Raw genomic sequence first — 22,493 nt, 5'->3', positions numbered from 1 at the left:
CCAGTTTTGCCCCTCCCAAGTGTGGCGTTCTCTGCAGGTGGTGGATTGGATGAGTGTCAGAGCTAGTCTTCTGTGTAAAGCAAACTGACCTCAGCGCTCAGCACAGCGTGGATGATATATCTTGTCGCCTAGTGCTCAGATCCCAAACGTTCCTACCTACTTCTCTCTAGGCTTTAGTTTCCCTCCCTGTAAAATAAGAGAATGCGTCCGGACGGCACAGAAGTTCCCTTTCCACTCTTCCATTCTCGACACAGGACATATTTACGTCCCTCAAGGGTCCAGTCTCTCTCTCTCGCTCCGCCCTTTCAAGCCTAAATCTCTACCTTCAAACCCAGCCCCGGGAACCCCATCTCCTCCTCCCACTCTCTGGTGGCCCCGCCTCTTTTCCGACGGCCCCTCCCCCGGGGAGCAAGCCGCGTCCTCGGCCGTCGTTCGCGTTTTGAGCCGTTCGTGCCGCCATAGCTGCCTGTAGCCGCAGTTGCGGCGAAGCTGGAGTTACGAGCGTGATGCCAAAGGGACCTGCGAACTGGACAGTGTCCGACTCCTGGGGCTGGTGAGGCGGGGCCCGGGAGCGGGGTTGTGTGTAGGAGTGTGTCGGGGTGCTGACTGGAGGCCGGGGATTTCTGGAGAAGTCAAGGAAAAGGGGGCGGAGAAGGGGCTGGACCGGGGTCAGGGTGGTGGGGGAAGGAATGGGGGCTGGATACTGAGGCGAGACGGGGCCGGAGCTGGAACAGGGGTCCCCAGAGTGTCCCGGCCGGCTCAGTTGAACCCTTCCTTCAACTCTGCCCTCACCACCCGCCCCTCCTACTCCGACCCTTACCGCGGGTTGCCATGGGAACATTCTGGGGGAATCACTTCTGGCTCCCGCCGGGGTAGTCCTACCCACTCCCTTCCCAGTTATGGCACGGGTAGATGAGTGGGCCTGACGTTTTGCCACCCCGTCCCCGGTTTTCGGAATTTCTCCCCTTCCCTTCCTTATTCTCATTCCTGGCGATGTTTGGAGCCCACGGGGCCCGGTGGGGGGAGGGGACGCAGAGATGTAGCGTGGAGGTAACTGCAGAGCGAGGGGCCGGAGCTCGGCTGATGCAGCGACCCCCGCCCATGTAGGTCGGTGCTGGGACAGATTGGAGGACCCCATGGAATAAGGAGCCCGTGCCGAGGCCGGGGATCCGCCTGAGTCTCTGCGCCCTTCGGGGATCCCTCACCATGATGTCTGTGGAAGGCTCCACCATAACCAGTCGTATCAAGAACCTGCTCAGGTCTCCATCCATAAAACTGCGTAGGAGCAAGGCCGGTAACCGGAGGGAGGACATCAGCACCAAGGTGAGGTTTGGTTCTGTTTCTGGAGGGAGGAAGGAAAAGCATGGGGGGAGGGGTCCAGGAGACTATGACACTTAAGAGATCAGAGCAGATAAGTGGGAATTAGGCTTCCTGATTTCCAGTCATAGCCTCGCTATAGATTGATTGTGCTTGGGTAAGCTACTTGTCCTGCGGTGACTCAGTTTCCCTTCCTGGGAGGGGATAGTCGTAGCTTGTGTGCCTTTTAGAAAGTAAGCAGTGACTAATGCTCCCTGAGGACTGCTGACTAGCTGGTGAGAATTCGTAGCATCAGGAAAAGGATTATGAAAACATTTAGCTTAGGGGTTTGGCTTGACTTGGGTTTGAGGTGTTCTCCTAGGTAACCACTCCAGGATTCTAGGCAAATTTATTTATACTAACTGGTCAGCTTTCATTAGAAATTGGGAACAAAAAGAAAATGTTAAAAGGTCTGTCTGGTTTCTCCGGGAGTACTGGCGTAATGGGGTTGATGCCATCAGAACTGAGTAGTAGCCCCTTGGTACCAACGAGCAAAATGTAATAATTATTTCATTTTAAAGTCTGGAGGGAGAGGAGGGGAGCGTTCAGAATGGCTATCATTTGTTACTATAAAAGGATCCTAGGAGTTAAAGAAGTTAGTCCTTTCTATTTCTTTTCTCTGTTTTCGTTTTGTTTTGAGTTCTGGTTCACTTGCTGGACACTTTTGCTGAACTACGCAATCTTGGGAATGCCAAAGTAGAGTGAAGTTGATTCTTGAAGGAAACCCGAACTTCTTTTCCACAGGATCAGATTAGATTTTTGTGTCTTATTAGGCCTGTAAACAAAACAGCACCGGGAGGTAGAGGATTGCCACTGGGAAAGGCGTTTGAAACAGCTACATTTTATTGCTTGGCCTGCATCTCTTCATTGGGTGAGCAAATCTGGCAGCCAGTGATTTAATGCTCCACTATCCAGTGTGGTAGAGTTTTAAGAGAGCTCTGTTCAGATCTCTGTGCCTCAGGAGATCCTTACTTGGACTTAATCAGTGGATAAACAGCCTTTCTATTTATTTTAGTGAAGAAACTGCCCTGGATTGAGACTGACCCCAAGTTTCTGTATTGCTATCATTTTGGGGGGGATTTGTGCCTCTCCAATGGAGTTTGCTGCGATCAATATAAATGTAGATTTGATCCTGACTCTGCTTGTGAGACCTTTCACCAAATCACTTATACTTCCTTAAGTCTCAGTTTCTTTATCTGTAAATTGAAGAAATTGGTTTAGATGGCCTCCGAGGTCCCTTCTAGCTCTGGTTCTATGGTTTTATGATCTTGTTTGCTTAATTGTTTAGATCAGATTTTATGAATGTTCGGTTATTTTTAGAAATGCAGGTATAGATCCTTGGCAGGTAGCTTGGAAACAATCAACATAGATGTGTTTCTGACTTGTTTGTGATGACTGATAATGGTGGAATTTGGAAGCGTTTATAAAGGGAGCTTAGTCAAAAAGTTGGGTGGTGCTGGCTCCATTTTTGCCCTGGAAGTTAGGAGGCTATGTAGAAGTTGCAGCTTTTTGGTTCAAGAGAATTTAATACAGATCTTGTAAACCCATATTTCAAAACAGGAATATAGAAATCATCTTATTGTAACATTCCCTGTCCTGGAGCTATGTGATGATGGAAAAACTTTAGTAAAGTTTATGTACCTTTGACCAAAAAGGGTGAGGCAGCCATCTAAGTGAGTAGGGATTCTACGAAAGGCATTTAGTGTCTAAAGAAATAACAGTTGTTTTGTGTGACTGTATTCCTAAAGACAAGGGCCCATCAGCTGTTTTGAGGGTAAGAAACAGCCTTTCAGCTCAGGCAGTTCCTTAAGGCTTTTTTAAAAAATTGCCTACAAAACCTCATGTTTATATTGGGAGTCTCATGATTCAAATAGTTTCTGAAATACTGGGACTTGTGAACTATCCTGATAGTGTCATTAGGTGTTTGTGGTCACTGACTGACTGCTGGAAGAACTCCAGTGGTGTTTGTGGGATTAATTCTGTAATAGAATTAAAGATAGGTATAATGGGGGCCCCTATACTGTCATTTTTTCAGGATGAGAAAAAATAAACAATTCATATATTGCTTCTTTGGTAACTCAGCGACAGTAGGCATTTTTAGCATTTTAAATGGCTTTGAAATAAATCATGAAGGAAAACTATTCTCTGTTTTCCATGTGGGCTTATCTATATACTATCAGCCCACAGAATTGCCAGTGTGATAGGGATTTTTCTCCTGTTGGATTTATCCTACCTCTAGCAGAATCTGAGGGCTTACCTTATTTGAAACTTGATTTTAATATTCTACTTTGGAAACATATCTAACCAGGGAATCTTTTCTGATCCCTGGACCTTCAAATTTGGACAGATGAGAGAATAAATATTGCTACCTGCAACTGAGTAAAGTTGCATCTTATCGTTTTTTTGATCAGAAAGCTGAGATGCCAAGCAATAGCTCCACTCTAGAGAAACCTTTGTGGATCTTGTAAAAGCTGCTGAAAGCTGAAAAGTCTTCATAGTTTATGAATTGTTGTTATATTATAGATTAGAACCGAAGATTTTAATATTCTTTTAATTAAATGAATAGTTAAATTGTTTATTAAGCTACCTGGACTCAGTCAATCAAAATATGGGTACCTACATTGTATGTCTTGCACAGTTATTAGGCATTCTGGAGAGAATTACAAAAGGAATAGAAGATCTAGCAATCCCCATCCTCAGGGCTTCTATTTTAGTCAAGAAGGCAGAATGCATCAGAGAAACTTTATAAAAATGTTCTTCAGATGGATTAGTTGTGTCAATAAATGCAAATGATATAGTGCATAGATTAAAGGGATACTAAGGAAAATATACTAAGGAGATTAGTATTAATCATGGCAAGGTTCTTCAAGGAGAGGTGAGTTTCGAATAAGGTTTTGTAGAGATAAAGAACATTGGTTGGTAGATAAATGTGAGGAGAGTATTCCAGGAAAAGGGGAAGGCCATGTATAGAGCAGAGGGGGCAACAAATAAGTTGTAGGAAGAGAATAACATCAGCTTGTTAGTTAGTGAGGAGGGAAGCATTTAGATAGGAGAGTGATGGAAAAATAAAGTTGTTGAACTATTGTGGGAAAGAATTAAGGGGTGATTGAATAGAGGCCACTCTTCTAGGCCTTTCCAACAATGTGAAGCATTTACATTTTATTCAATAGGGCAGGGATGAGAAATGCTCCTTTTGGTGACTCTCATTGCCATTTTATTGCACACTAGTAAATACTTTGCATACATATCTAGACAAATAGAAACTGGAATTTTGATTTTTATTATTGTGCATATAATTATATAGGCTGCTGGCCTGCATGAGTCTTTTTGCAACTACTTTTGACTCTAGTGAAAATAGGGAATTGAGGACAATGGATCACGGCCCTTTGTATGATAATACTAAAAAATGGTAATTCAGGAAAGGGAGATGGCTAGAAGGCTTTTTCCCCCCTCCCCTAATCCTGGTGTAAAATGAGTAAGAATTGGCTTAGAGTGCTAGCTATAAAAATAGAAAGGAGGCTTCAAGAAGCATTCCAGAGAAAGGGCTACATACATTCATGTAGTTTGGATATAAGAACCAAAATGACTTTTCAAGAATGTGAACCAAAAGGGGCTGTTGTATAGTTATTGATGGTCATAAAAGAATTGACTAAGTATGTTTGTTTAGAGTGGAAGATGATGAGCTCACTTTTGGATGTAATGAGTTTCAAATGTCTTTAGGACATTATTTACTTGAACAAATTTATTGACTATTATGTTCAGGTTGTTAGGGTTAGGCACTGCAGAGTATACAGAGGAAAACACTGTGTTTAAAAAAAAAACAACCTATTAATCTGGCTTGGGTTAAATGCTATTCCTCCAGGAGATAGGAAAATTAAGTAAAATCACCTGAGCACCATCCCAGCCTTGAAGTTTTATGTTTCCAAACCTTGCCTTTTCATTATGTATTAATTTCCCCAGAGTTATAGGGTAGTACTGAAGCCTAGTCACATCTTCATGAATCTTTGTGGGTTTCATAGAGAAGAAAGGTTGAAATATTTTTAATTAGGTTATTTCTGAATATTTATTACTTGCTGCTTATAACTAGTTAATGAGACTCTGGAATCTTATTGCTTTGTGGGGATGGAATCTTTCTAATCTTCAAAGCCCTTGCCAACTATCTGGATGGCAGGACTCTGCATGTTACCAGTTCATCACCTGGGTCCATAATTGGAGTTTCTTTATCCTTTTTGAGCATCTTATGGCAGTATTGTGTCATCCTTCTCTTTTTGAGGATCTTATATCAGTTTTGTGTCATCTATGAGGTATCAGAATGCAACTATATAACACTTTAGACTTTGCAAAGTACTTTATAATCTAGTTCTAATCCTAACACCAACCCTAGAAGGTAATAATACTTTAGGTATTATTAACCCCTCAGGATCATGGATTTAGAGCTAGAACTCAGTGGCCTTAAAGATCATTGAGTCCAACAGCCTCATTTTATAGATGAAGAATCTCCAGCTCAGAGGGATTAAGTATCTTGATTGGTCATATAGCTAGTAAATGTTAGCAATAAGATTTAAACCTAGGTCATTGAACTTCAGGCCCAGCACTCTTCCTTTACACCACAATGTGGCTCCTTGGCATTTGTCTCATAGGACATGATTGTAATTACCCTGGAAACTCCAATTTCAGTGATGAGTCTTAAAGCAGAAGTTAACTTTTTTGGTGTCATAGACCTCTTTTGTCTGGTGGCACTTCTAAACCCCTTCCCTGAAGCAGCTAGGTGACAGAGGGATAAAGCAGTTAGGAAGACCTAAGTTCTAATCCAGTTGTCCAAGGCAAGTCACTTTACCTCTGACTACCTTAGTTTCCTCAACTGTAAATTAGGGATAATAGCAAAATCTTCACAGGATTGTTGTGAGGATCAAATAATATTTGTGAAGTACTTAACATAGTTCCTGACACATAATAGGCACTTAATGCTTATTCCTTTCCCCCTTCCCTTCAACTGTTTTTAAATACATAAAAAAAATACATAGGGTCTCAAAGGAAACTAAAGGTTAGTGAAAATATGTAATTTTTTTCTCATCCAAGTTTACAAATCCTCTGAAATATATCAGCCAATTCCAGATTGAGAACTCTTGGTCCAAAGGTTTGAATTCAAATGCCCTGGATTCAATCCTGGGACTGGAGCTTTAATAATTTAGCAGAAGCTTTCTGTGAGAGATAGGAATAAGGAACTCCGAAATAATTTCTATGGTCAAGTTCAATTTTCAGTATTCTGATCAATCAATGCTCTACTATGCAATTCAATTAGAACTCATAGGAATCAGTATTTTTCTGCGTCAAACACTGAAGGTCCATTCCCATGCTTTTTTTTTTTTGGCTCAGTCGACTAGATGAAGGGACACAGATGAGACCCCTGTTACCAATAGCGTTCACCCTGTATTTCTTCTGTATGCCACCTTGGGCAAGCCCTTTCTGAATTTTTTTTTTTATCTCTAAATGTATGTTTGCTTTACTGGGTCAGTGAAATAATGAAACACTTGTAGAATATAATAAGGTCTTCAGAACAAATATTATAAAATGGAGATTGTCTCCTGGAATCTTAATTGATGTTTTTATTAGCCTTTGGAAAGAATTGCAGCAGAGTTGGGAGTTTCTTTTTTTGATTAGAACCTAGTACCTTTTCCTCTGCTGCCTAAAATAGCATAGGCATGTAGAGTCACAAATTGGCTTACAAATTCTTCCCTGGTCTGTTGGCTTCTACCACAGTAGGAATTAACAGCACTGCTATTTTCCAAATTCCTCACTGTAAATTAGGACAAATGCTGTGGGTCAGTTTCTGTCTCTGTTTTGTTTCCTGTTGAGTGATTTCTAATATCTTTGGGGTGAACATCAATATTTCTCTCTCCCACTAGGTAGCTCCACCAACATTCTCATATTCTAACTCATGAAAATATTAGCTGAGATATGGCTTTATATTGATCTCTATACTTCCCCTCTTAGCCCAAAGCTGGATGTACTGCCATTTCCCCTACTTTTGTTTGGAAAACTGCTGAAGGCCTGAAATTCAGGACAGTATTAATTCAAAACAACTTTCCAAGAGATCTTGTCTTTATTTTTGTTCACAGAGTACATCTTGTTTTCACTTCATGTTTAGACAATAATCATGATAGAAAAATAAAGTGTTTACAGCATTTTGAATTTGATTTGCTCAGTCACTTGCCCTATGCACTATTTCTCCAGATGCCATAATATGTCACTGGACATTTCTAGATTTTTCATCTCTTTCCTTAATAGCACAGTTGCTAGCATTTTGGATATAGGATTAGAGTTGTTTTGGATCATCTTTTTGGAAGTTTGCAGTTACATTTGTGTTTATTCAGACTTTGTGGGTCAACTAGGGAGCACAATGGATAGAGCTTCAGACTTGGAGTCAGGAGGACCTTGGTTAAAATCTGACCTCAGACACTTCCTAGCTGTGTGACCCTGGACAAGTCACTTAACTCTGTCTACTCCTTGTCACTGTTCTGTCTTAGAATTGATACTGACAGAAGGTAAAGGTTAAAAAAAAAAAGACTCCAGCTGCCTAATTAATGTTCAGTTTTATGAAATCATTGACACATTTATTCCCTCCACAAAAGCAGATTTTAACCTCTCTACAACTTAGACTTTATTCGTTAAGGTGCTAGAAAAATTTGTCATTGGGTCTGCTGATGATACCCTCCAAATTTAGTAGGTTTCTAAGGTCTGTCATTGGACTTGTACTCATCCTTTCCAGCTTTGTAGAACTTGCCAGAACTTAAGTTCTACTAATATAGCCCCAAATCAGAACACTTTGATGTTTCAGAGTCAGATATTAGGGGAAAACCTAAGAAATATGCATATTATTTCTTATTCTAGCCCCAACCTTCTCACCTCTCTCTTTCAAAAAAGTGGTGAATGTATGAAACAGGATCTTGTGTGGGTCCATAAGACTGGTATTTGCAAATATTCAGATTTTCCAAGTCTTGGTTTACTTTTTGCCAGAGATTGTATCAGCAAGGTCTTCATTACTGGAGAGGCCACAATATTTTCCTCTGGTATTGAAGGACATTTAAAGAATGTACCCAGGGTATTCGTTAACTTCACTTCTCCATCTAAACAATAAATTATATATCTCCCATTTTAGAGAGAACTTCTATGCTGCTTTAATGCATAGAGGCAAGAAATTTATATTTTGTTGTTTAACTGTATTTGCCTTGCTAACACTTAGCTTCCCTCCAAGGCTGGAATGAAGTTGAGTATTGTGTTATTTGTGTCCCCTGTTCCTTTCATTTCTAGCTGATGTTCTTCAGTTGGAGATCTTAGAGTGTTCTTTTGTGATGGTCTGTGACTAAGTTCTGCTCTTGCAGTCCTCTTTCTTTGAAATTTGGATAGCATACTTGATATTGAAGTCTCCTATATACTTCTAGAATTGAATATCAGTCAGTCAACAAGTATTTATTAAACACTTATCAGGCACTGTGCTAAGCTCTAGGGGATACAGAGAAAGGCAAAAATTCAAAAAGAGTCCCTGCCTTCAAGGAGATTACATTCTAATGGGGAAAACAACATGTAAATAAATAGGTAAATGCACAATATATTCAGAGTAAAAGGAGAAGGCTCAAGTGGCTTAGGAGACAGGGAAGGCCTCTTGCAGAAGACAGTGTTTGAGCTGGGTCTTAAAGGAAGCCAAGGATATCAAGAGGTGGAGGTGTGAAGGGAGAGTATTATAGGCAAGCAGAGACAGCCAATGCACAAGGATAGAGAAGAGAGCTGAAGTGTGTGAGGAACAGCGAGTAGACTGTGGTCACTGTATTGTAGAGTTTGTAGAAGATAGGAAGATTTGAAGACTTGAAAAATTTGAATGGGGGTAGCTAAGTGGCTCAATGAATACAGTAGGCCTAGCTTTTATCACTCTTCTGGCTTAGAACTGATTGTATTGATTCTAAGACAGGTTAAGGTTTGGAGGCAAAAAAAAAAAAAAAAAAAAGGATATGAAAGGAAGGAGATTTGAAATGTATCAAGGGTTTAAATGTCAACAAGAGGATGTCATATTTGATCCTGAACAGAGGAAGGAACCACTGGGTTTTATTGAGGAGGGCTAGTAACATGGAAAATCACTTCACACTTGAATTCATTAGACTACCTAATTTCCTTCCATCTGCCTATCTTTAAGTGCCCTGGCCAGATTCCCAGTTCTCCTCTATGAGGTCTGAATTTCTAGGGACCCAAATAGCCATATTAGAATTATTGTCACAACTTCTGCGGGGCAGAGGAGTGGGTCTTGTGAGAAATGTCCTCAGATGAGGTGGGGAGGGGAGCAGCCCCCTCCAGCATGTGTGTCATAGGTTCACCAACACAGCTGAATGGGATAAGCGGAAGAACAGGTTAACTTTGGTTTTTTCTGTACTTCTCAGACCTTGCCTAATACTTCATTTGCACTTTTCAGTGCAATGCATATATTATTGGCATATGAATATTACAGGTATCCCTTCCACATCATGACTTTTCCCATCATGTTTTTGATACATCACATAAGAAATTAAATGGAAATGTTAAGGGAATTTTGTGGAAATATGAAGGCCAGCAGACACAGAAAAAGTTTAGAAACTCAGAAATGCATAAAACATATGTATAGTACTACATAATACCATCATATTTTATTTTTTAATACCGTAAATGAACGCAATTTCTTTTTTAAGTTAAAGTAAAAAAATTAATTTGAAAAAAAAGAATGCAAAAGCCAGTGGATGATACACAGGCTAGAAATGTAGAGAGCTTAAAAAGTTTAGTAACTCATAAATGCGTAATATTACCTGTATAGTATGTATTTAACTGTTTAATAACATACATGAACAGCTACACAATATTTTTTTCTTAAAATTAAATTTGTAGCAAAAAAATTGAGATGCTACAGGCTAATAGTGAGTACCAGTAAGAAATTCAAAGGTTATTTTTTTTTAATCTTGTTATACATGCAATATGTTTAGTATCATTCTCATATTTGGTTCATTTTAAAATTCCATTCATTTTTTAATTTATTTTAGCCTTTACCTTCTGTCTTAGAATCAATACTGTGTATTGGTTCCAAGGCAAAAAAGAGTGGTAAGGGTTAGGCAATGGAGGTTAAGTGACTTGCCCAGGGTCACATAGATAGGAAGTATCTGAGGCTACATTTGATCAAAGGACCTCCCATCTCTACACCTGGCTCTCGTGTCCACTGAGCCTCCTACCTGCTCTTGGTTCATTTTTTTTTTTTAATTTCGTATTTTGTATTCTTAAATTTTTTCATATAGTGGCTTTTTTTATAACATTGATCTATAATATAACCTATGACCAGATACTTAACTCAGATTTTTCAATTGGTGATTATAAATGCCCTATAAAAGGAAACAAAAAAATTCATACTTTTTCTCTGATATGAAAGGAGGACCAAAAAATGGATTTTCCTAATTGGTGGCACACTTCTAATTCCTGAGATGTGGAAAGGAGGCCTGTATTTGCTTATGAGACAGAGCTTTATGATAGCTGCAATTGACTTAATCTTTGTTATCTTCCCTAGTGCCCAGAATGTTTTGTATGTAATAGGAATTTGAATTTCACCAAATGAATTGACTCGAATAAGTTGCAGACATATATGTGAAGAGCACCCAGAATATTGATGTTACTTGATTCCCCAATCCCTCTGTGGTGAAGGACATGCAATTTCTGATTCAGAAAACCACCATTAATCTACTCCCCCTTTTCTTTTTACTGCCTCTTAAAAGATGGTTTTTACTAATTTTAAAAATGATTTTAAAGCATTTGTCCACAATTTTTCATCTCTAACCAGTTTTCTCCACCCCTAGCTCCCTGTCTTTCTGAGTTATTAGCCCCATTTCTAGTACTGTGCAGTCCGCTGGAGTCAGTGTGGAGTGTGGACACAAGAAGACACTCATGCAGAGTGCAGCTGTGTGATTTTCAGCTGACCGTAAACCACAACCAGTTGTTGTTTTTCTGTCCTAAGAATATGGACAGAAAGAAGTCATGATTGGTGTTTTTCTTGGTAATTGAAAACTCTTCTGTCCCTCAGTAGCCAGGTTGGAAGTCTCCTTCTCTGGGCTTCTCTTTTGCATCAACTTCTGCTTGTGCCTAAAATGGAGCACAAAGCTTCCATTTTGATTTGAGATATAAATTGTACCCAAATGGTAGATATTTTCCATATAAACTAGGGTGGAAATTGATGATAAGAGTATTGATAGTTGGGGTTTCAGGGAATAGGAAAAGGAGCATAAACTACATTGCCCAACTCCTTACCTGTGTTGTAGTTGCTGCTCCAATAAGTAGTGATAGCAATAAGAGGTGGGGGTAAGATTTTCTCTATTCTCCCCAGATATTTGTCTTACCAAATATAAGGAGGGGCAGCTCCTACAGTCTGATCAATTGGATGAGGGCAGCACTTTTTTTCTTACCTTGATAAGGAAGATTTTTATTCCATATATATATATGGAATAAAAATAATATATATGAATAAAATATATATATATGGAATAAAAATAATATATATATGAATAAAAAAATATATATATATATGAGTCAGAAAGGCAGCACAACAGCAAATAGAGAATTGGGACAGCAGTTTTGTGATTGTTGTAGGGAAGGTAGGTGCATATTCAGAAAACTTGATCCCCTGGGGAGTTTCAGCTGCTGCTTAAATGATATCACACCAGCTGAGAAGTGTGTGTGTCTGCTTTAGTGCCTCTTCTGTGGCTCACCTTTAGGATAAACCAGAAAAGGAAGGTCTGGAAGTGTTACAGGATACCCTGCATAGCTAGGACCAGGGGAAGCATGAAAGCAGCCAGTGTGACAAGTAACCTTGTCAATATTTTTAGACTAGGACCTGTTCTTGGCTTCCCTTCAGGGAGTTGATTGGACCACTGAAGTCTTAATGTCAGTTTCTTGAAGATTTTTCCTTGGTGGCTTCTGGTTTGGGAACATGAACTTGGGACTGAACCTGGTAGTAAGATTGGGAGAAGCTGAGCTTGAAACCTGCAGCTTCAGGCTGTAAGAGTTGTTTTTGCTCTAGTTTCAGCCAGGTATAGAGTGCATTTGGGCTGCTATTTGCTATTGCTTGGGGTATGGGAGGGATGCTTGGACAGCTTTTCCTGGTTTCCTGGCTGTGTTCTGCCTTAAGAGCCATGACAGTGATGGCTGGGCCCAGGTCTTTCTCTCAGAAACCTTTGGAAGTGTTTTCAGTGAGATCATAATCTACCTGTCTCCTCCTTCATCAGTTCAATACTACCAGGGAACTTTCTTCTGCTTTGGTGGCACTTTTTCCACCCCCTGCTTATAAACAGGTTTATGCTTTTTGATATGGCTTCTTCTGTATCCAACTTTTTTTGTCTTCTCATTTTTTCTTTTGTCTGTAAATAGCAGTGACCTATTTCCAGCTTATATTCTTGCCAGTGTTCTCAGTGCCTAGGACCTTAACTGTTGAAGATGAATGGTTAATATCTCTTTGTAACAACAGGTACTATGGAATAAATTGCAGGGCCAAGGTCGAACCATTCAGAAAATACTTGCCTTCGAACTTGTCAAAGAAAACCATACCAGTAAATTGATAGACTTTTAAATATCTGGATAGATCAGAAAGTATTGAAATAATAATCTAGTTTTTAATAGCAATACCTATAGGTATCAGAATAAATGATTCCTTCTTTTGAAATAATATTAAATTAAGAAGCTGGCATTTAAAAAATTCAGGGAACAGCTAGGTGGCTCAGTGAACAGAGAGCCAGGCCTAGAGATGGGAGATCCTGAGTTCATATTTGGCCCCAAGACACTTATTAGCTATATGACTGTAATCAAGTCACTTAAACCCAAGTGTCTAGCTCTTACTAAGCTCTTTTGCCTTGGAACTAGTACTTAGAATTGATTCTAGGAAAGAAGGTAAGGGTTTTTAAAAAAAAGGTCAAAAAGCTGTATTTCAATCTTTGAGTAAACAGGAAGAGCAAAGGGACTACTGAGTCAGCATAACCCAGTATTTTATATATCTCATATTGAGCTGAGTGAAATGTTTTATTTTTTGTTTTTAAAAATCAGGATCAATTACATTAAAAAACTATCAGACTGATTAATTCTAATGACCAGTCTCAGTCTTCAAGAAGAGATTCTTCTTTCCCCTCAGTAAAAAGGTGCAGATATGGAATATGGTATATAGGCTGTCAGACTCGGTTGGTTTTGCTTAAATGCTTTCTTTGTTACAGGATTTTTTTGGATAATGGTGTTTGGGACAAGGAGAGGACATGAGGAAATTACTGTGTTATAAAAAAAAAGGCAACAAAAACCCTAAAAAAAAAACAAACAATCCATTTCACATTTAAAGCTAAAATCGTTCATTAAATATTTTATTAAAAACAATTATGAATATTATTATTTAATTTTTTTGCTGGAAGGGAAGGGCTTTAATGAGTCTAAATAAAGAGCAAATACAATATATCCCATAAATAATTTACTATAACCATGTTAGATTTATACTAGGGATACAATCTAGAATTCATTAAGAAAGTAACATAATTTTATGAATAGAAAAACTATATGATTACATCAATAGATACAGAAAAAAAGGTTTTGACAAAGATAGTAATCATCTATGTTTTTAATATAACAAATGTTGTTTCAAAATACTATAGAAAAACTTTTTTTAATATGACTAAAGGTACATATATAAAACCAAAGTCTAAAATAACTACAGAAGAAAAAGCAAAGCTGAATCACCTCACCACTACTACTTGAAAATCTGTTTATTTTTTTATATTTAGCTTTTAACTTTTTAATTTTTAGAAAATTTTTCCATGGTTACATGATTCATGTTCTTTCCCTCCCCTCCACACCCCACACCCCAGCCGACACACATTTCCACTGATTTTTACATGTGTTGTCTATCAGGACCTATTTCCATATTATTGATGGTTGCACTGGGTTGGTCATTTAGAGTCTACATCCCAAATTATATCCGAATCAACCCATGTGTTCAAGTAGTTGTTTTTCTTCTGTGTTTCTACTCCCATAGTTTTTCCTCTGAATGTGGGTAGCGTTCTTTTCCATAAATCCCTCAGAATTGTCCCGGGTCATTGCATTGCTGCTAGTACAGAAATCCATTACATTCGATTGTACCATAGTGTATCAGTCTCTGTGTACAATGTTCTTCTGGCTCTGCTCCTTTTGCTCTGCATCAATTCCTGGAGGTCCAGTTTTTTTACCACTACAAAGAGTGCGGCTATAAATATATTTGTACAAGTCTTTCCTTATGATCTCTTTGGGGTATAAACCCAGCAGTGGTATGACTGGATCAAAGGGTAGACAGTCTTTTAAAGCCTTTTGGGCATAGTTCCAAATTGCCATCCAGAATATTATTATTTAAATTATAATTTACAGTTGTAATTAATTTGGTTGAAAAAAGTATATCCAAAATAACAAGCTTGCTGTTTGAGGAATTTAGATTTGTTATTTTTCCTATTTGTCTTCTTCCTGCTTCATGACAAAAAAAAAAAAATCTGTTTAACCTATTTGGAGATAATTCACTTCACACTTTACTTCAAGTAGGAAAAATAACAAATCTAAATTCCTCAACTGGCAAGCTTGTTATATTGGATATACTTTTTTCAACCAAATCAATTACAAAAAACCATAATTTTGTGATTTTTATAGTTTAAATAAAAAATGTATAATCGTAATATATAACTGTATTTGATAAACCAAAATAGGTAAATTAATATAGGTAGAATTGTCATTTATAGTGCACAGAGTGTCAACACTACACTACAGCAAAAGTTTCATCCTCGGCATAACAACCCCATACTTCTCTGTATGCGGCCGCGTGTTATCAAAAATGGCTACACATGCCAGTGCTGACACACGTATCATAGGTTTGCTGTTACCATTCTAGTGTGCTGAAGAAGGATTTGACTTACTCTGTGGCCCTTATATAATAGAATCAGGAGCAACGAGTAGAAATTGCAAAGAGAAACTTTAGATTTGATATCAAGAAAAACTTCCCAACAGATGTATTTGTCCCAAAGTAGAAGAGACTTCCAGAAGGAGGTGGAGGGTTCCTTTTCTCTGGAAGGGTGAAGGACCTTTTCCAGTCAGGTATTAGAAATTCCTTTTGATCTGGCTTGGACTAGAGAACCCTTGAGGTCTCTTCTAGTTCTCAGTTTTGTGATTCTGTACCCTGTTTTTAGACCTGCCCTTAGTATTGGCACATTTTTGTGACATTCTCCGAGTAATAGAATTTCTCCTTTCAATATAGTTAACTTCACTTAATAGAAGCCCAGGAGCAGAGGGGAATAGGGTAGTAGCCAGTGTTATCCCTAACATTAAAAAAAATCATTTATGTATGAGAGGAATCCACCTTGTTAATAACAGAGTACTAACAAGGGATTTTGAAGATTTGCATTCTAGCCCCAACTCTGCCTTTTGTCAGCTGAGGAGGACTCCCCCTTTATTCCCTCCAATATTCCCCTTGCCCCAGCCTCTGTTTCCTCATCTGTAAAGAAGGGATAATGACATCTGCCCTACCAGCTTCTCAAGAGTTGTGACTTTCAAGTGGATGATACATTTTAAAAGTGGTGGTAGTATTTGACATTATGGAGAAATGCAAAGATTTAGAAGATGGCTCTTGCCTTTAAAGAATACGTGGAGTCAACTAGGTAGAACAGTGGATAGAGCACCAGGCCTGGAAGACCTGGGTTCAAATCTGGTCTCAGAGACTTCCCAGCAGTGTGACTGTGGGCAAGTCACTTAATTCTGATTGCCTAGCCCTTACCCCTCTTCTGTCTTAGAATTGATACCAAGACAGAAGGTAAAGGTTTTTTAAAAAAAAAAAACAACCAAATATGCAATCTAGTAGAGAAGATATGGCACATACATAAATATCTATAGTCCAAGGTAGCACAGATTATTATTCCTCTGCAAGGTAGAGGAAGGAGAGAGACTGGAAAAGACTCCAAAGGTGGTTCAATCAATCCACAAGCATACATTATGTGCCAAGCACTGTGATAAGTACTGGAGATATAGACAAAAATAAACTAGTTCTTGCCCTCAAGGAGCTTATTTTCCATGGAGGGAAGACAACTTGTAAATAGTTAAGTCTATACAAAATTAATAGGAGATATTTTCTAGGGGAGGAACTAACAGTCTTTGAAGGATGGGTGGATTTTAATAGGAAGAAATAGTGGGGAAGAGAATTAATTCCATTTGTTGGGATTGGCATAAACCAATAATTTCAAAATTTTATATAGGTATAAAAACAAAGAAAATTTGTTACCACTCAATGTGTTTTTCATAAAACATTTTATGTAAATAATTTTAGCCCTTATTATTATTAGAGGTTATTTGTCTAGGCTTTTCATTTTATGGTTGAGGAATTAGAAAAGTTAAGGGATTGCCCAAGGCCACATAAGTGAGTGGTAGTCAGAGCCTACATTGAATTTCTGGCCTTCTGACTCTGACATCCCCCATGCCTCTTTAGGTGAAGGACAGATGGCTCTAGTCTCTGTATATTGATAAGCTCAAGAATTACCTTTAAACTTTTAAACTCTGTTTAGGGACAGAATAGCTATTTGAAACCAAGGGAAGAGAAAAGGTAAGGAACTATTGTCAACACTCCTTCCCTTCTAGCAGGCTAGACTGAGAACTTCCTTGATGTGAAACAGGGATGGGAAGGTTTTGGTGGGCTCTCAGAGCAGCTTCTCTGGTCCCTGAGAAAGCTTCTGAGCACCCTGGGTTCACTTCCTCTGCCCTTGTCTGATGAGAGACTTTCACATAGAGTTCTCTGGCACCATAAAGGTCTACCTCTTTCTTTCCAGAGAGGGTTTTGATCTTTTCTTCATGTTTCAGGGAACTGTATCCAGAGCAGGAGGAGGAGGATATGAGTGCCCTAGGCTAGGGGCAGATGGAGGTGAGGGAGAGTCTGCTCCTGTCAACACCCACACCCACTGCCTGAAGCGCAGCAATGATTGTTTCACTTTTGCCAACATCTACCAGTTGAAGCATACTCTGGCTTTATCTTACTTTTGTTAACTTGGATTTGAACTTTTTTTTATTGCAAAAAGCAGATGAATCTATGTGGGAGTTATATTTTTAAAAATCCAATAATCTTAGCCTTCCACTTTGAGTTCCTTTGATAGTCCACAGTTTTCCCCTTCCACTAATTAGAAAACTGGCAAGAACAAAGGGTGAAAAGCACAGAAAATGGTGAGAGAAGACGGTGTGTATTTTGGAAATAAGATAAGTAGTCAAACCCTTTGACTCATCAGTACTACTATTAGGGGGACAGCTGCTGGCTCAGTGGATAGAAAACCAGGCTTAGAATTGGGAGGTCCTGGGTTCAAATGTGGCCTCAGATACTTCCTAACTGTGTGACCTTGGGCAAGTCCCTTAATCCCCATTACTGCCTAGTCCTTATTGCATTTTGGCCTTAGAGCCAATACTTAGTATCAATTCTAAGGCAGAATGTAAGAGGGTTGTTTTTTTTTTTTTTTTAAATACTACTATAGGGATATATACTCCAAAGAGATAGAAAAGTCTCTTGCAGAAAAAATAATATTTGTAACATCTTTTTGTAGCTGAAAGTGAGTATTCATTAATTGGGGAATGGTTACCTGAACAATTGTACTATGTGAATGTAATAGGATATATGACTTAATGAGGAATATAAAGAATTCAAACGAATTTGGGAAGGCTTATGTAAGTAAGTCTTGCAGCTAGGTGGTACAGTGGATAGATCAGAGTCTGGAGTCAAGAAGACCTGAGTTCAAATGTAGCTAGCTGTGTGTAACCTTGAGTAAGTCACTTAACCTTGTTTGCCTCAGTTTCCTCATCTGTAAAAATAGCTAGAGAAGTACATAGCAAACCATTCCAGTATCTTTGCCAAGAAAATCCCAAATAGGGTCACAAAGAGTTGGACAGGACTGAAATGACTGAACAGCAACAAAATGTAGTAAGTCAGATTTGTCTCATGCAACAAAAATAAGACCTTCAAAGATCATCCAACAGTTAACAAAAGAATATTTACGTATAGCCATGGAATGGAAAGAATACTAAGCAGAGGTAAAAGATTGATTCATTTGAACTTATTCTCTCTCTCTTTGGCCATTTTGGTCCAAATCCTAAGAAGCTCTGACTCCAGTCCTCCTGGTTGCCTTTTTAACATAGACCTATTGGGGGTGGTTGAAGCTTTAACCTCCTGGGCTAGTTAAGTTTCAGTACCTTTTAAAGGAAAAACTAGTTGAACCTTCAGAGTTAGAACCTTAGAATATTATATCTGTTCTAACCATCCCTTTGTGGCAAGATTGTAAAGGCCTTCTAGAGGACTTTCCCCTTCTTAAATGGCCTTAGGGCCATTACGGAGCAGAGCTGACCCCAAGGATGTAAGAAGTTTGGCATAAGCAGCACTGAAATGGGGTGGGGGTGGGGTGGGGAACTCAAACAGAAAGATAGCAGCTATGTAAGGGCCTCCTGAGGGAATGACCGAATATGGAAGAGAATGAAGATCAGAAACCCCAGGCTTTACTCCCCACCTCCACCCTTTGGAAGGACTGAATCTAGATATTAATGATCCAGTTCATATGGTGGGTGATGGGTGCCAAATCCTTGCAGTTCCCTGGGGTTCCTGATAAAAAGTGGTGAGGAGGAACAGTACCAAGACCTTCAAGTCTACCAGACAGTTGATGCCCCTTCTGGAGTAGCCCCTGGGTTAGGATCATTTTTAGGAAGATGTTTAAGAGGTCAGAAACCTCTTGCATACAACCTATTCTGTTGTCAGGGGTCTTGAAAATTGCCCCATACCATTCCCTCCCTGCTCCCTCTGCTTTCTTGTCAACACAACCAGGACTTAGGGAGGTCCCTCCTCTCAACTCTGAGATGGGGTGGAAATGGAAAGAATACTAAATTTTTGCTTTGCCCCATTAGAGGCCTCAGCTGAGGGACTGTTTCACTTCTGTTAGGGAGAGTTTCACCTTCCTGCTGTTACCAGAAAGCAAACCAATAACAGAAGTCCACAAGCTTTGCACACTCTTCTGATTCCTTCTATAGCTGCTGGTAGGTGTGTGGAAAAGTTCATGTTTGGTGTATCCTAAACGAGTCAGGATCTCTCCCAAATCTGGATTGTTGATGCCCTGCTGCTCTGGACTCTGGGTCATTCAGTAACTCCCACAAACATGAAGGCTCATGTAGAGGATGAAAAAGTAGGGAAAACACGCAGTTTCAACAAAATAAGCACCGTATATGTACTATCTCACATCTATAGTTCCCCTCCTTTGTTAATAAGGACAGAGGGTGGGTTTTCTTAACTTCCCCAGCACGAAACTCTGTCAGCTTTCATGGTTCATCTGTTTTTTGTTCTTTCTTTTTACTTTCTTGTCATTGTGTATATTGTTTTCTTAGTTCTGCTTGCTTCATCTGTCTCAGTATATAAAAGTCTTGATATGCTTCTCTGAATTTCATATTCATCAATCCTTATGTCAAAGAGATGTTACTGTGTCATAGTGTATTCAGCTACCATCATTTGTTCAGCTGTTTCTCAACTGATGGGCATCTATTTTGTTTTTAGTTCTTTGCTACCACAAAATAGTGTGACTGTGACTATAACCTCTCTTCCTTTCTTTGGCTTACTTGGTGGAATATATGCCTAAGCTGTGGGATGATCTCTGGAACAGTGACATTTTTTAGTCACTTTTTTTAGCTTAATTCCAAATTGTTTTCTGGAATGGCTAGACCATGTCACAGCTTCACTATGTGCCTGTTTTCTCCAACATTGATTTTTGTCCCCTGTTAGGGTATGAGGGAAAACCTTAGAGAAGTTTTTATTTAATTTCTGTTATTATTGATGATTTGTAGTGTTCTTTCATGTACTTTGCTAATAATAGGTTAAAAGTTTTTGGAGAACTCTTTGGATAAGATACATTTTGAAGTAATATTACTTCAAATCTTCCATTTGAATCTTCAAATTCAATTTGAATTTGACCAATCTTTCATTCTAAGGCCAGATATGTAAATAGATTGGAGTTGGGTCTTTGTGGTATCATTTAATGGACATCAAGAAGAGTTCTTTTTTATTTCCAAAAACATCTGGTCCACTACCTTACTTAAACTGCACTTTTTCTTTTAAGCTTTTCTTTCTTGGTAACAAATCTAGGGCATAAGAGCAAGGGCTGCACAAATTAGATTAAGTGACTTGCCCAGGGTCACACAGCTAGGAAGCATCTAAGGTCAGATTTGAACCCAGGTCCTCCTGACTCCAGGCCTGGCTCTCTATCCACTGTACCATTCAGCTGCTCCTGAAATTTTAAAACTCAAGGTATTATACACAGTTAAAATATAAATACTAGCTGGTGGTCCACTGGTTTACTGAAATTAGACTTTTAAAACTAATGGTGTTATGCAGTTAAAACGTAAATACCATTAAGAATAGGTTGATAAAAATCCTTTATAAAAGCTCATTTTTTTTTAAGGAGACAAGCAGAGAGGACTTGAACACTATTTGCCATTTGGTTAATGGATGCTACTAGATCATTGAACCCTGTTCCAAGATAAGCAACAGCACATAATACTCTGTTTTGTATTTGAGGCCTTCAGACACAGAGAAAATTAAGACACATGGAATTTTCTACATATGCTACAACTTACTAATAAGAGTGATAGATGCCGTGTGACAAATTAGATAGCATGGAAAGTGTGGACAATCCTATTGTGCTTGTTGCCTTCTCTTTGGAGTACAGATTACTGGGGATGCATTCTAAGACCTATTGTAGATGGTTAAAACCATGTATATAACACTTGCTGTTAACCTTAGATAACAGAATTGACTGATACAGGGACATAGCTAAACTCAAGCACAGTTTTAAGGCTCCCTACTGAGGAGGAATTACTGTCAGGAATAAATTGATTGTTTTTGTTCTTGTCTGTCTTAAGATAACCTTTGGGGTTCTATAATGATACCTAGGAATCTTATGTCTTTTCCCTCTTGATAGCTGTAGAAGGGAAGAGAGGATAAGAATAGGACTATGACTACTGTCTTTACTTGGATTTGTTGAGTTCCAAATTCATGGGCAGATAGAGGAGATTCTTGTCACTTTTTTTTTTTTAAACCTTTACCTTCTGCTATTTTAAGTATCGGTTCCAAAGCAAAAGAGTGGTAAGATCTAGGCACCTGGGATCAAGTGATTTGCTAAGGTTCACACAGGAAGTATCTGAGACTAGATTTGAACCCAGGACCTCCCATTTTTAGGGCTAACTATCCACTGATCCACCTAGCTTCCCCTTTTGTCACTTCTTGGTAGCCCATTTTCTTATTTCTTTTACTTCTGTTCCAAATGGGTACTGGTATTTATCCTACAACTTTGTTTTTTTACTAGTCCCTCTTTTTCTTCCTCCTGGTGCTGAAACTCCTCCCTCCTTTCCATTTGAATACAAAATCAGATTCTCCAGCTTATGGCAATATAATATCCATTGCCATGGCAACTGCTATCAGTAGTCCAAGTGAGTCTGGTGGCCTCCCTTATGGGCAGAGTGTGGATGAGCTCTGACCACGTGGGATTCCCTGTGGGTACTGAAGAACGTTGGCCCTCTCCTCTCTTCCTCTTGCCTGGAAATTTCAGTCCCTTTCAGTAGGATAGGAAGTACTTACTCTTTTAGCCCCTCTTTAGCGGCTTAAATAGAGGGCTTATATATAGCTGAATTATGTCTTGTAACAGAACCATGTTATTCTTGTCTTAGGTCTCTTCCTTCTGCTACAACTCTTAAGGTCACCCTGGCTGCCTAAATGGTCACTTCCCCAGCTGTCCTTTCAGGAACCAGAGACAGATTAGTGGCATTTGAGCACTTGAACTCTCTCCTACTTCAGACTTTGAGGTTGCTTTAGGAAGTATGCCCTTGATACAAGTACCCTTGTATTAACTCCAATGGGCATGGACACCCTTGAATAAGCACTAGTTAATATTGTATTCTTTTCCTAAGACCAGGTGGAACTTAAATTTGATTTCTTGGAAATGGTATAAAAATGAAAGGAATTCTTTTTTTTAATCCCAGAGAATTTATTGTCTAGATTATTTTCCTTTTCTTTTTCTAATTTTTAAAATTTAATT

At 39.0% G+C, this 22,493-nt stretch overlaps 1 protein-coding gene across 1 annotated transcript in view; it reads left to right on the top strand.

The window, feature by feature from the left end:
• Positions 1–1,209: 1,209 nt before the first annotated feature.
• Positions 1,210–22,493, top strand: part of MAPKBP1 (mitogen-activated protein kinase binding protein 1) — a 93,134-nt gene continuing 71,850 nt past the window's right edge. The window contains exon 1 of the mRNA XM_044660026.1: positions 1,210–1,323. Coding sequence (XP_044515961.1) covers positions 1,210–1,323 — 114 coding nt within the window. The remainder of the gene's footprint in view (positions 1,324–22,493) is intronic.

The sequence above is a fragment of the Gracilinanus agilis genome, chromosome 2 (assembly GCF_016433145.1).
Source record: "Gracilinanus agilis isolate LMUSP501 chromosome 2, AgileGrace, whole genome shotgun sequence".
Lineage (NCBI taxonomy): Eukaryota > Metazoa > Chordata > Mammalia > Didelphimorphia > Didelphidae > Gracilinanus > Gracilinanus agilis.
This window is presented reverse-complemented; position numbering and strand designations above follow the sequence as displayed.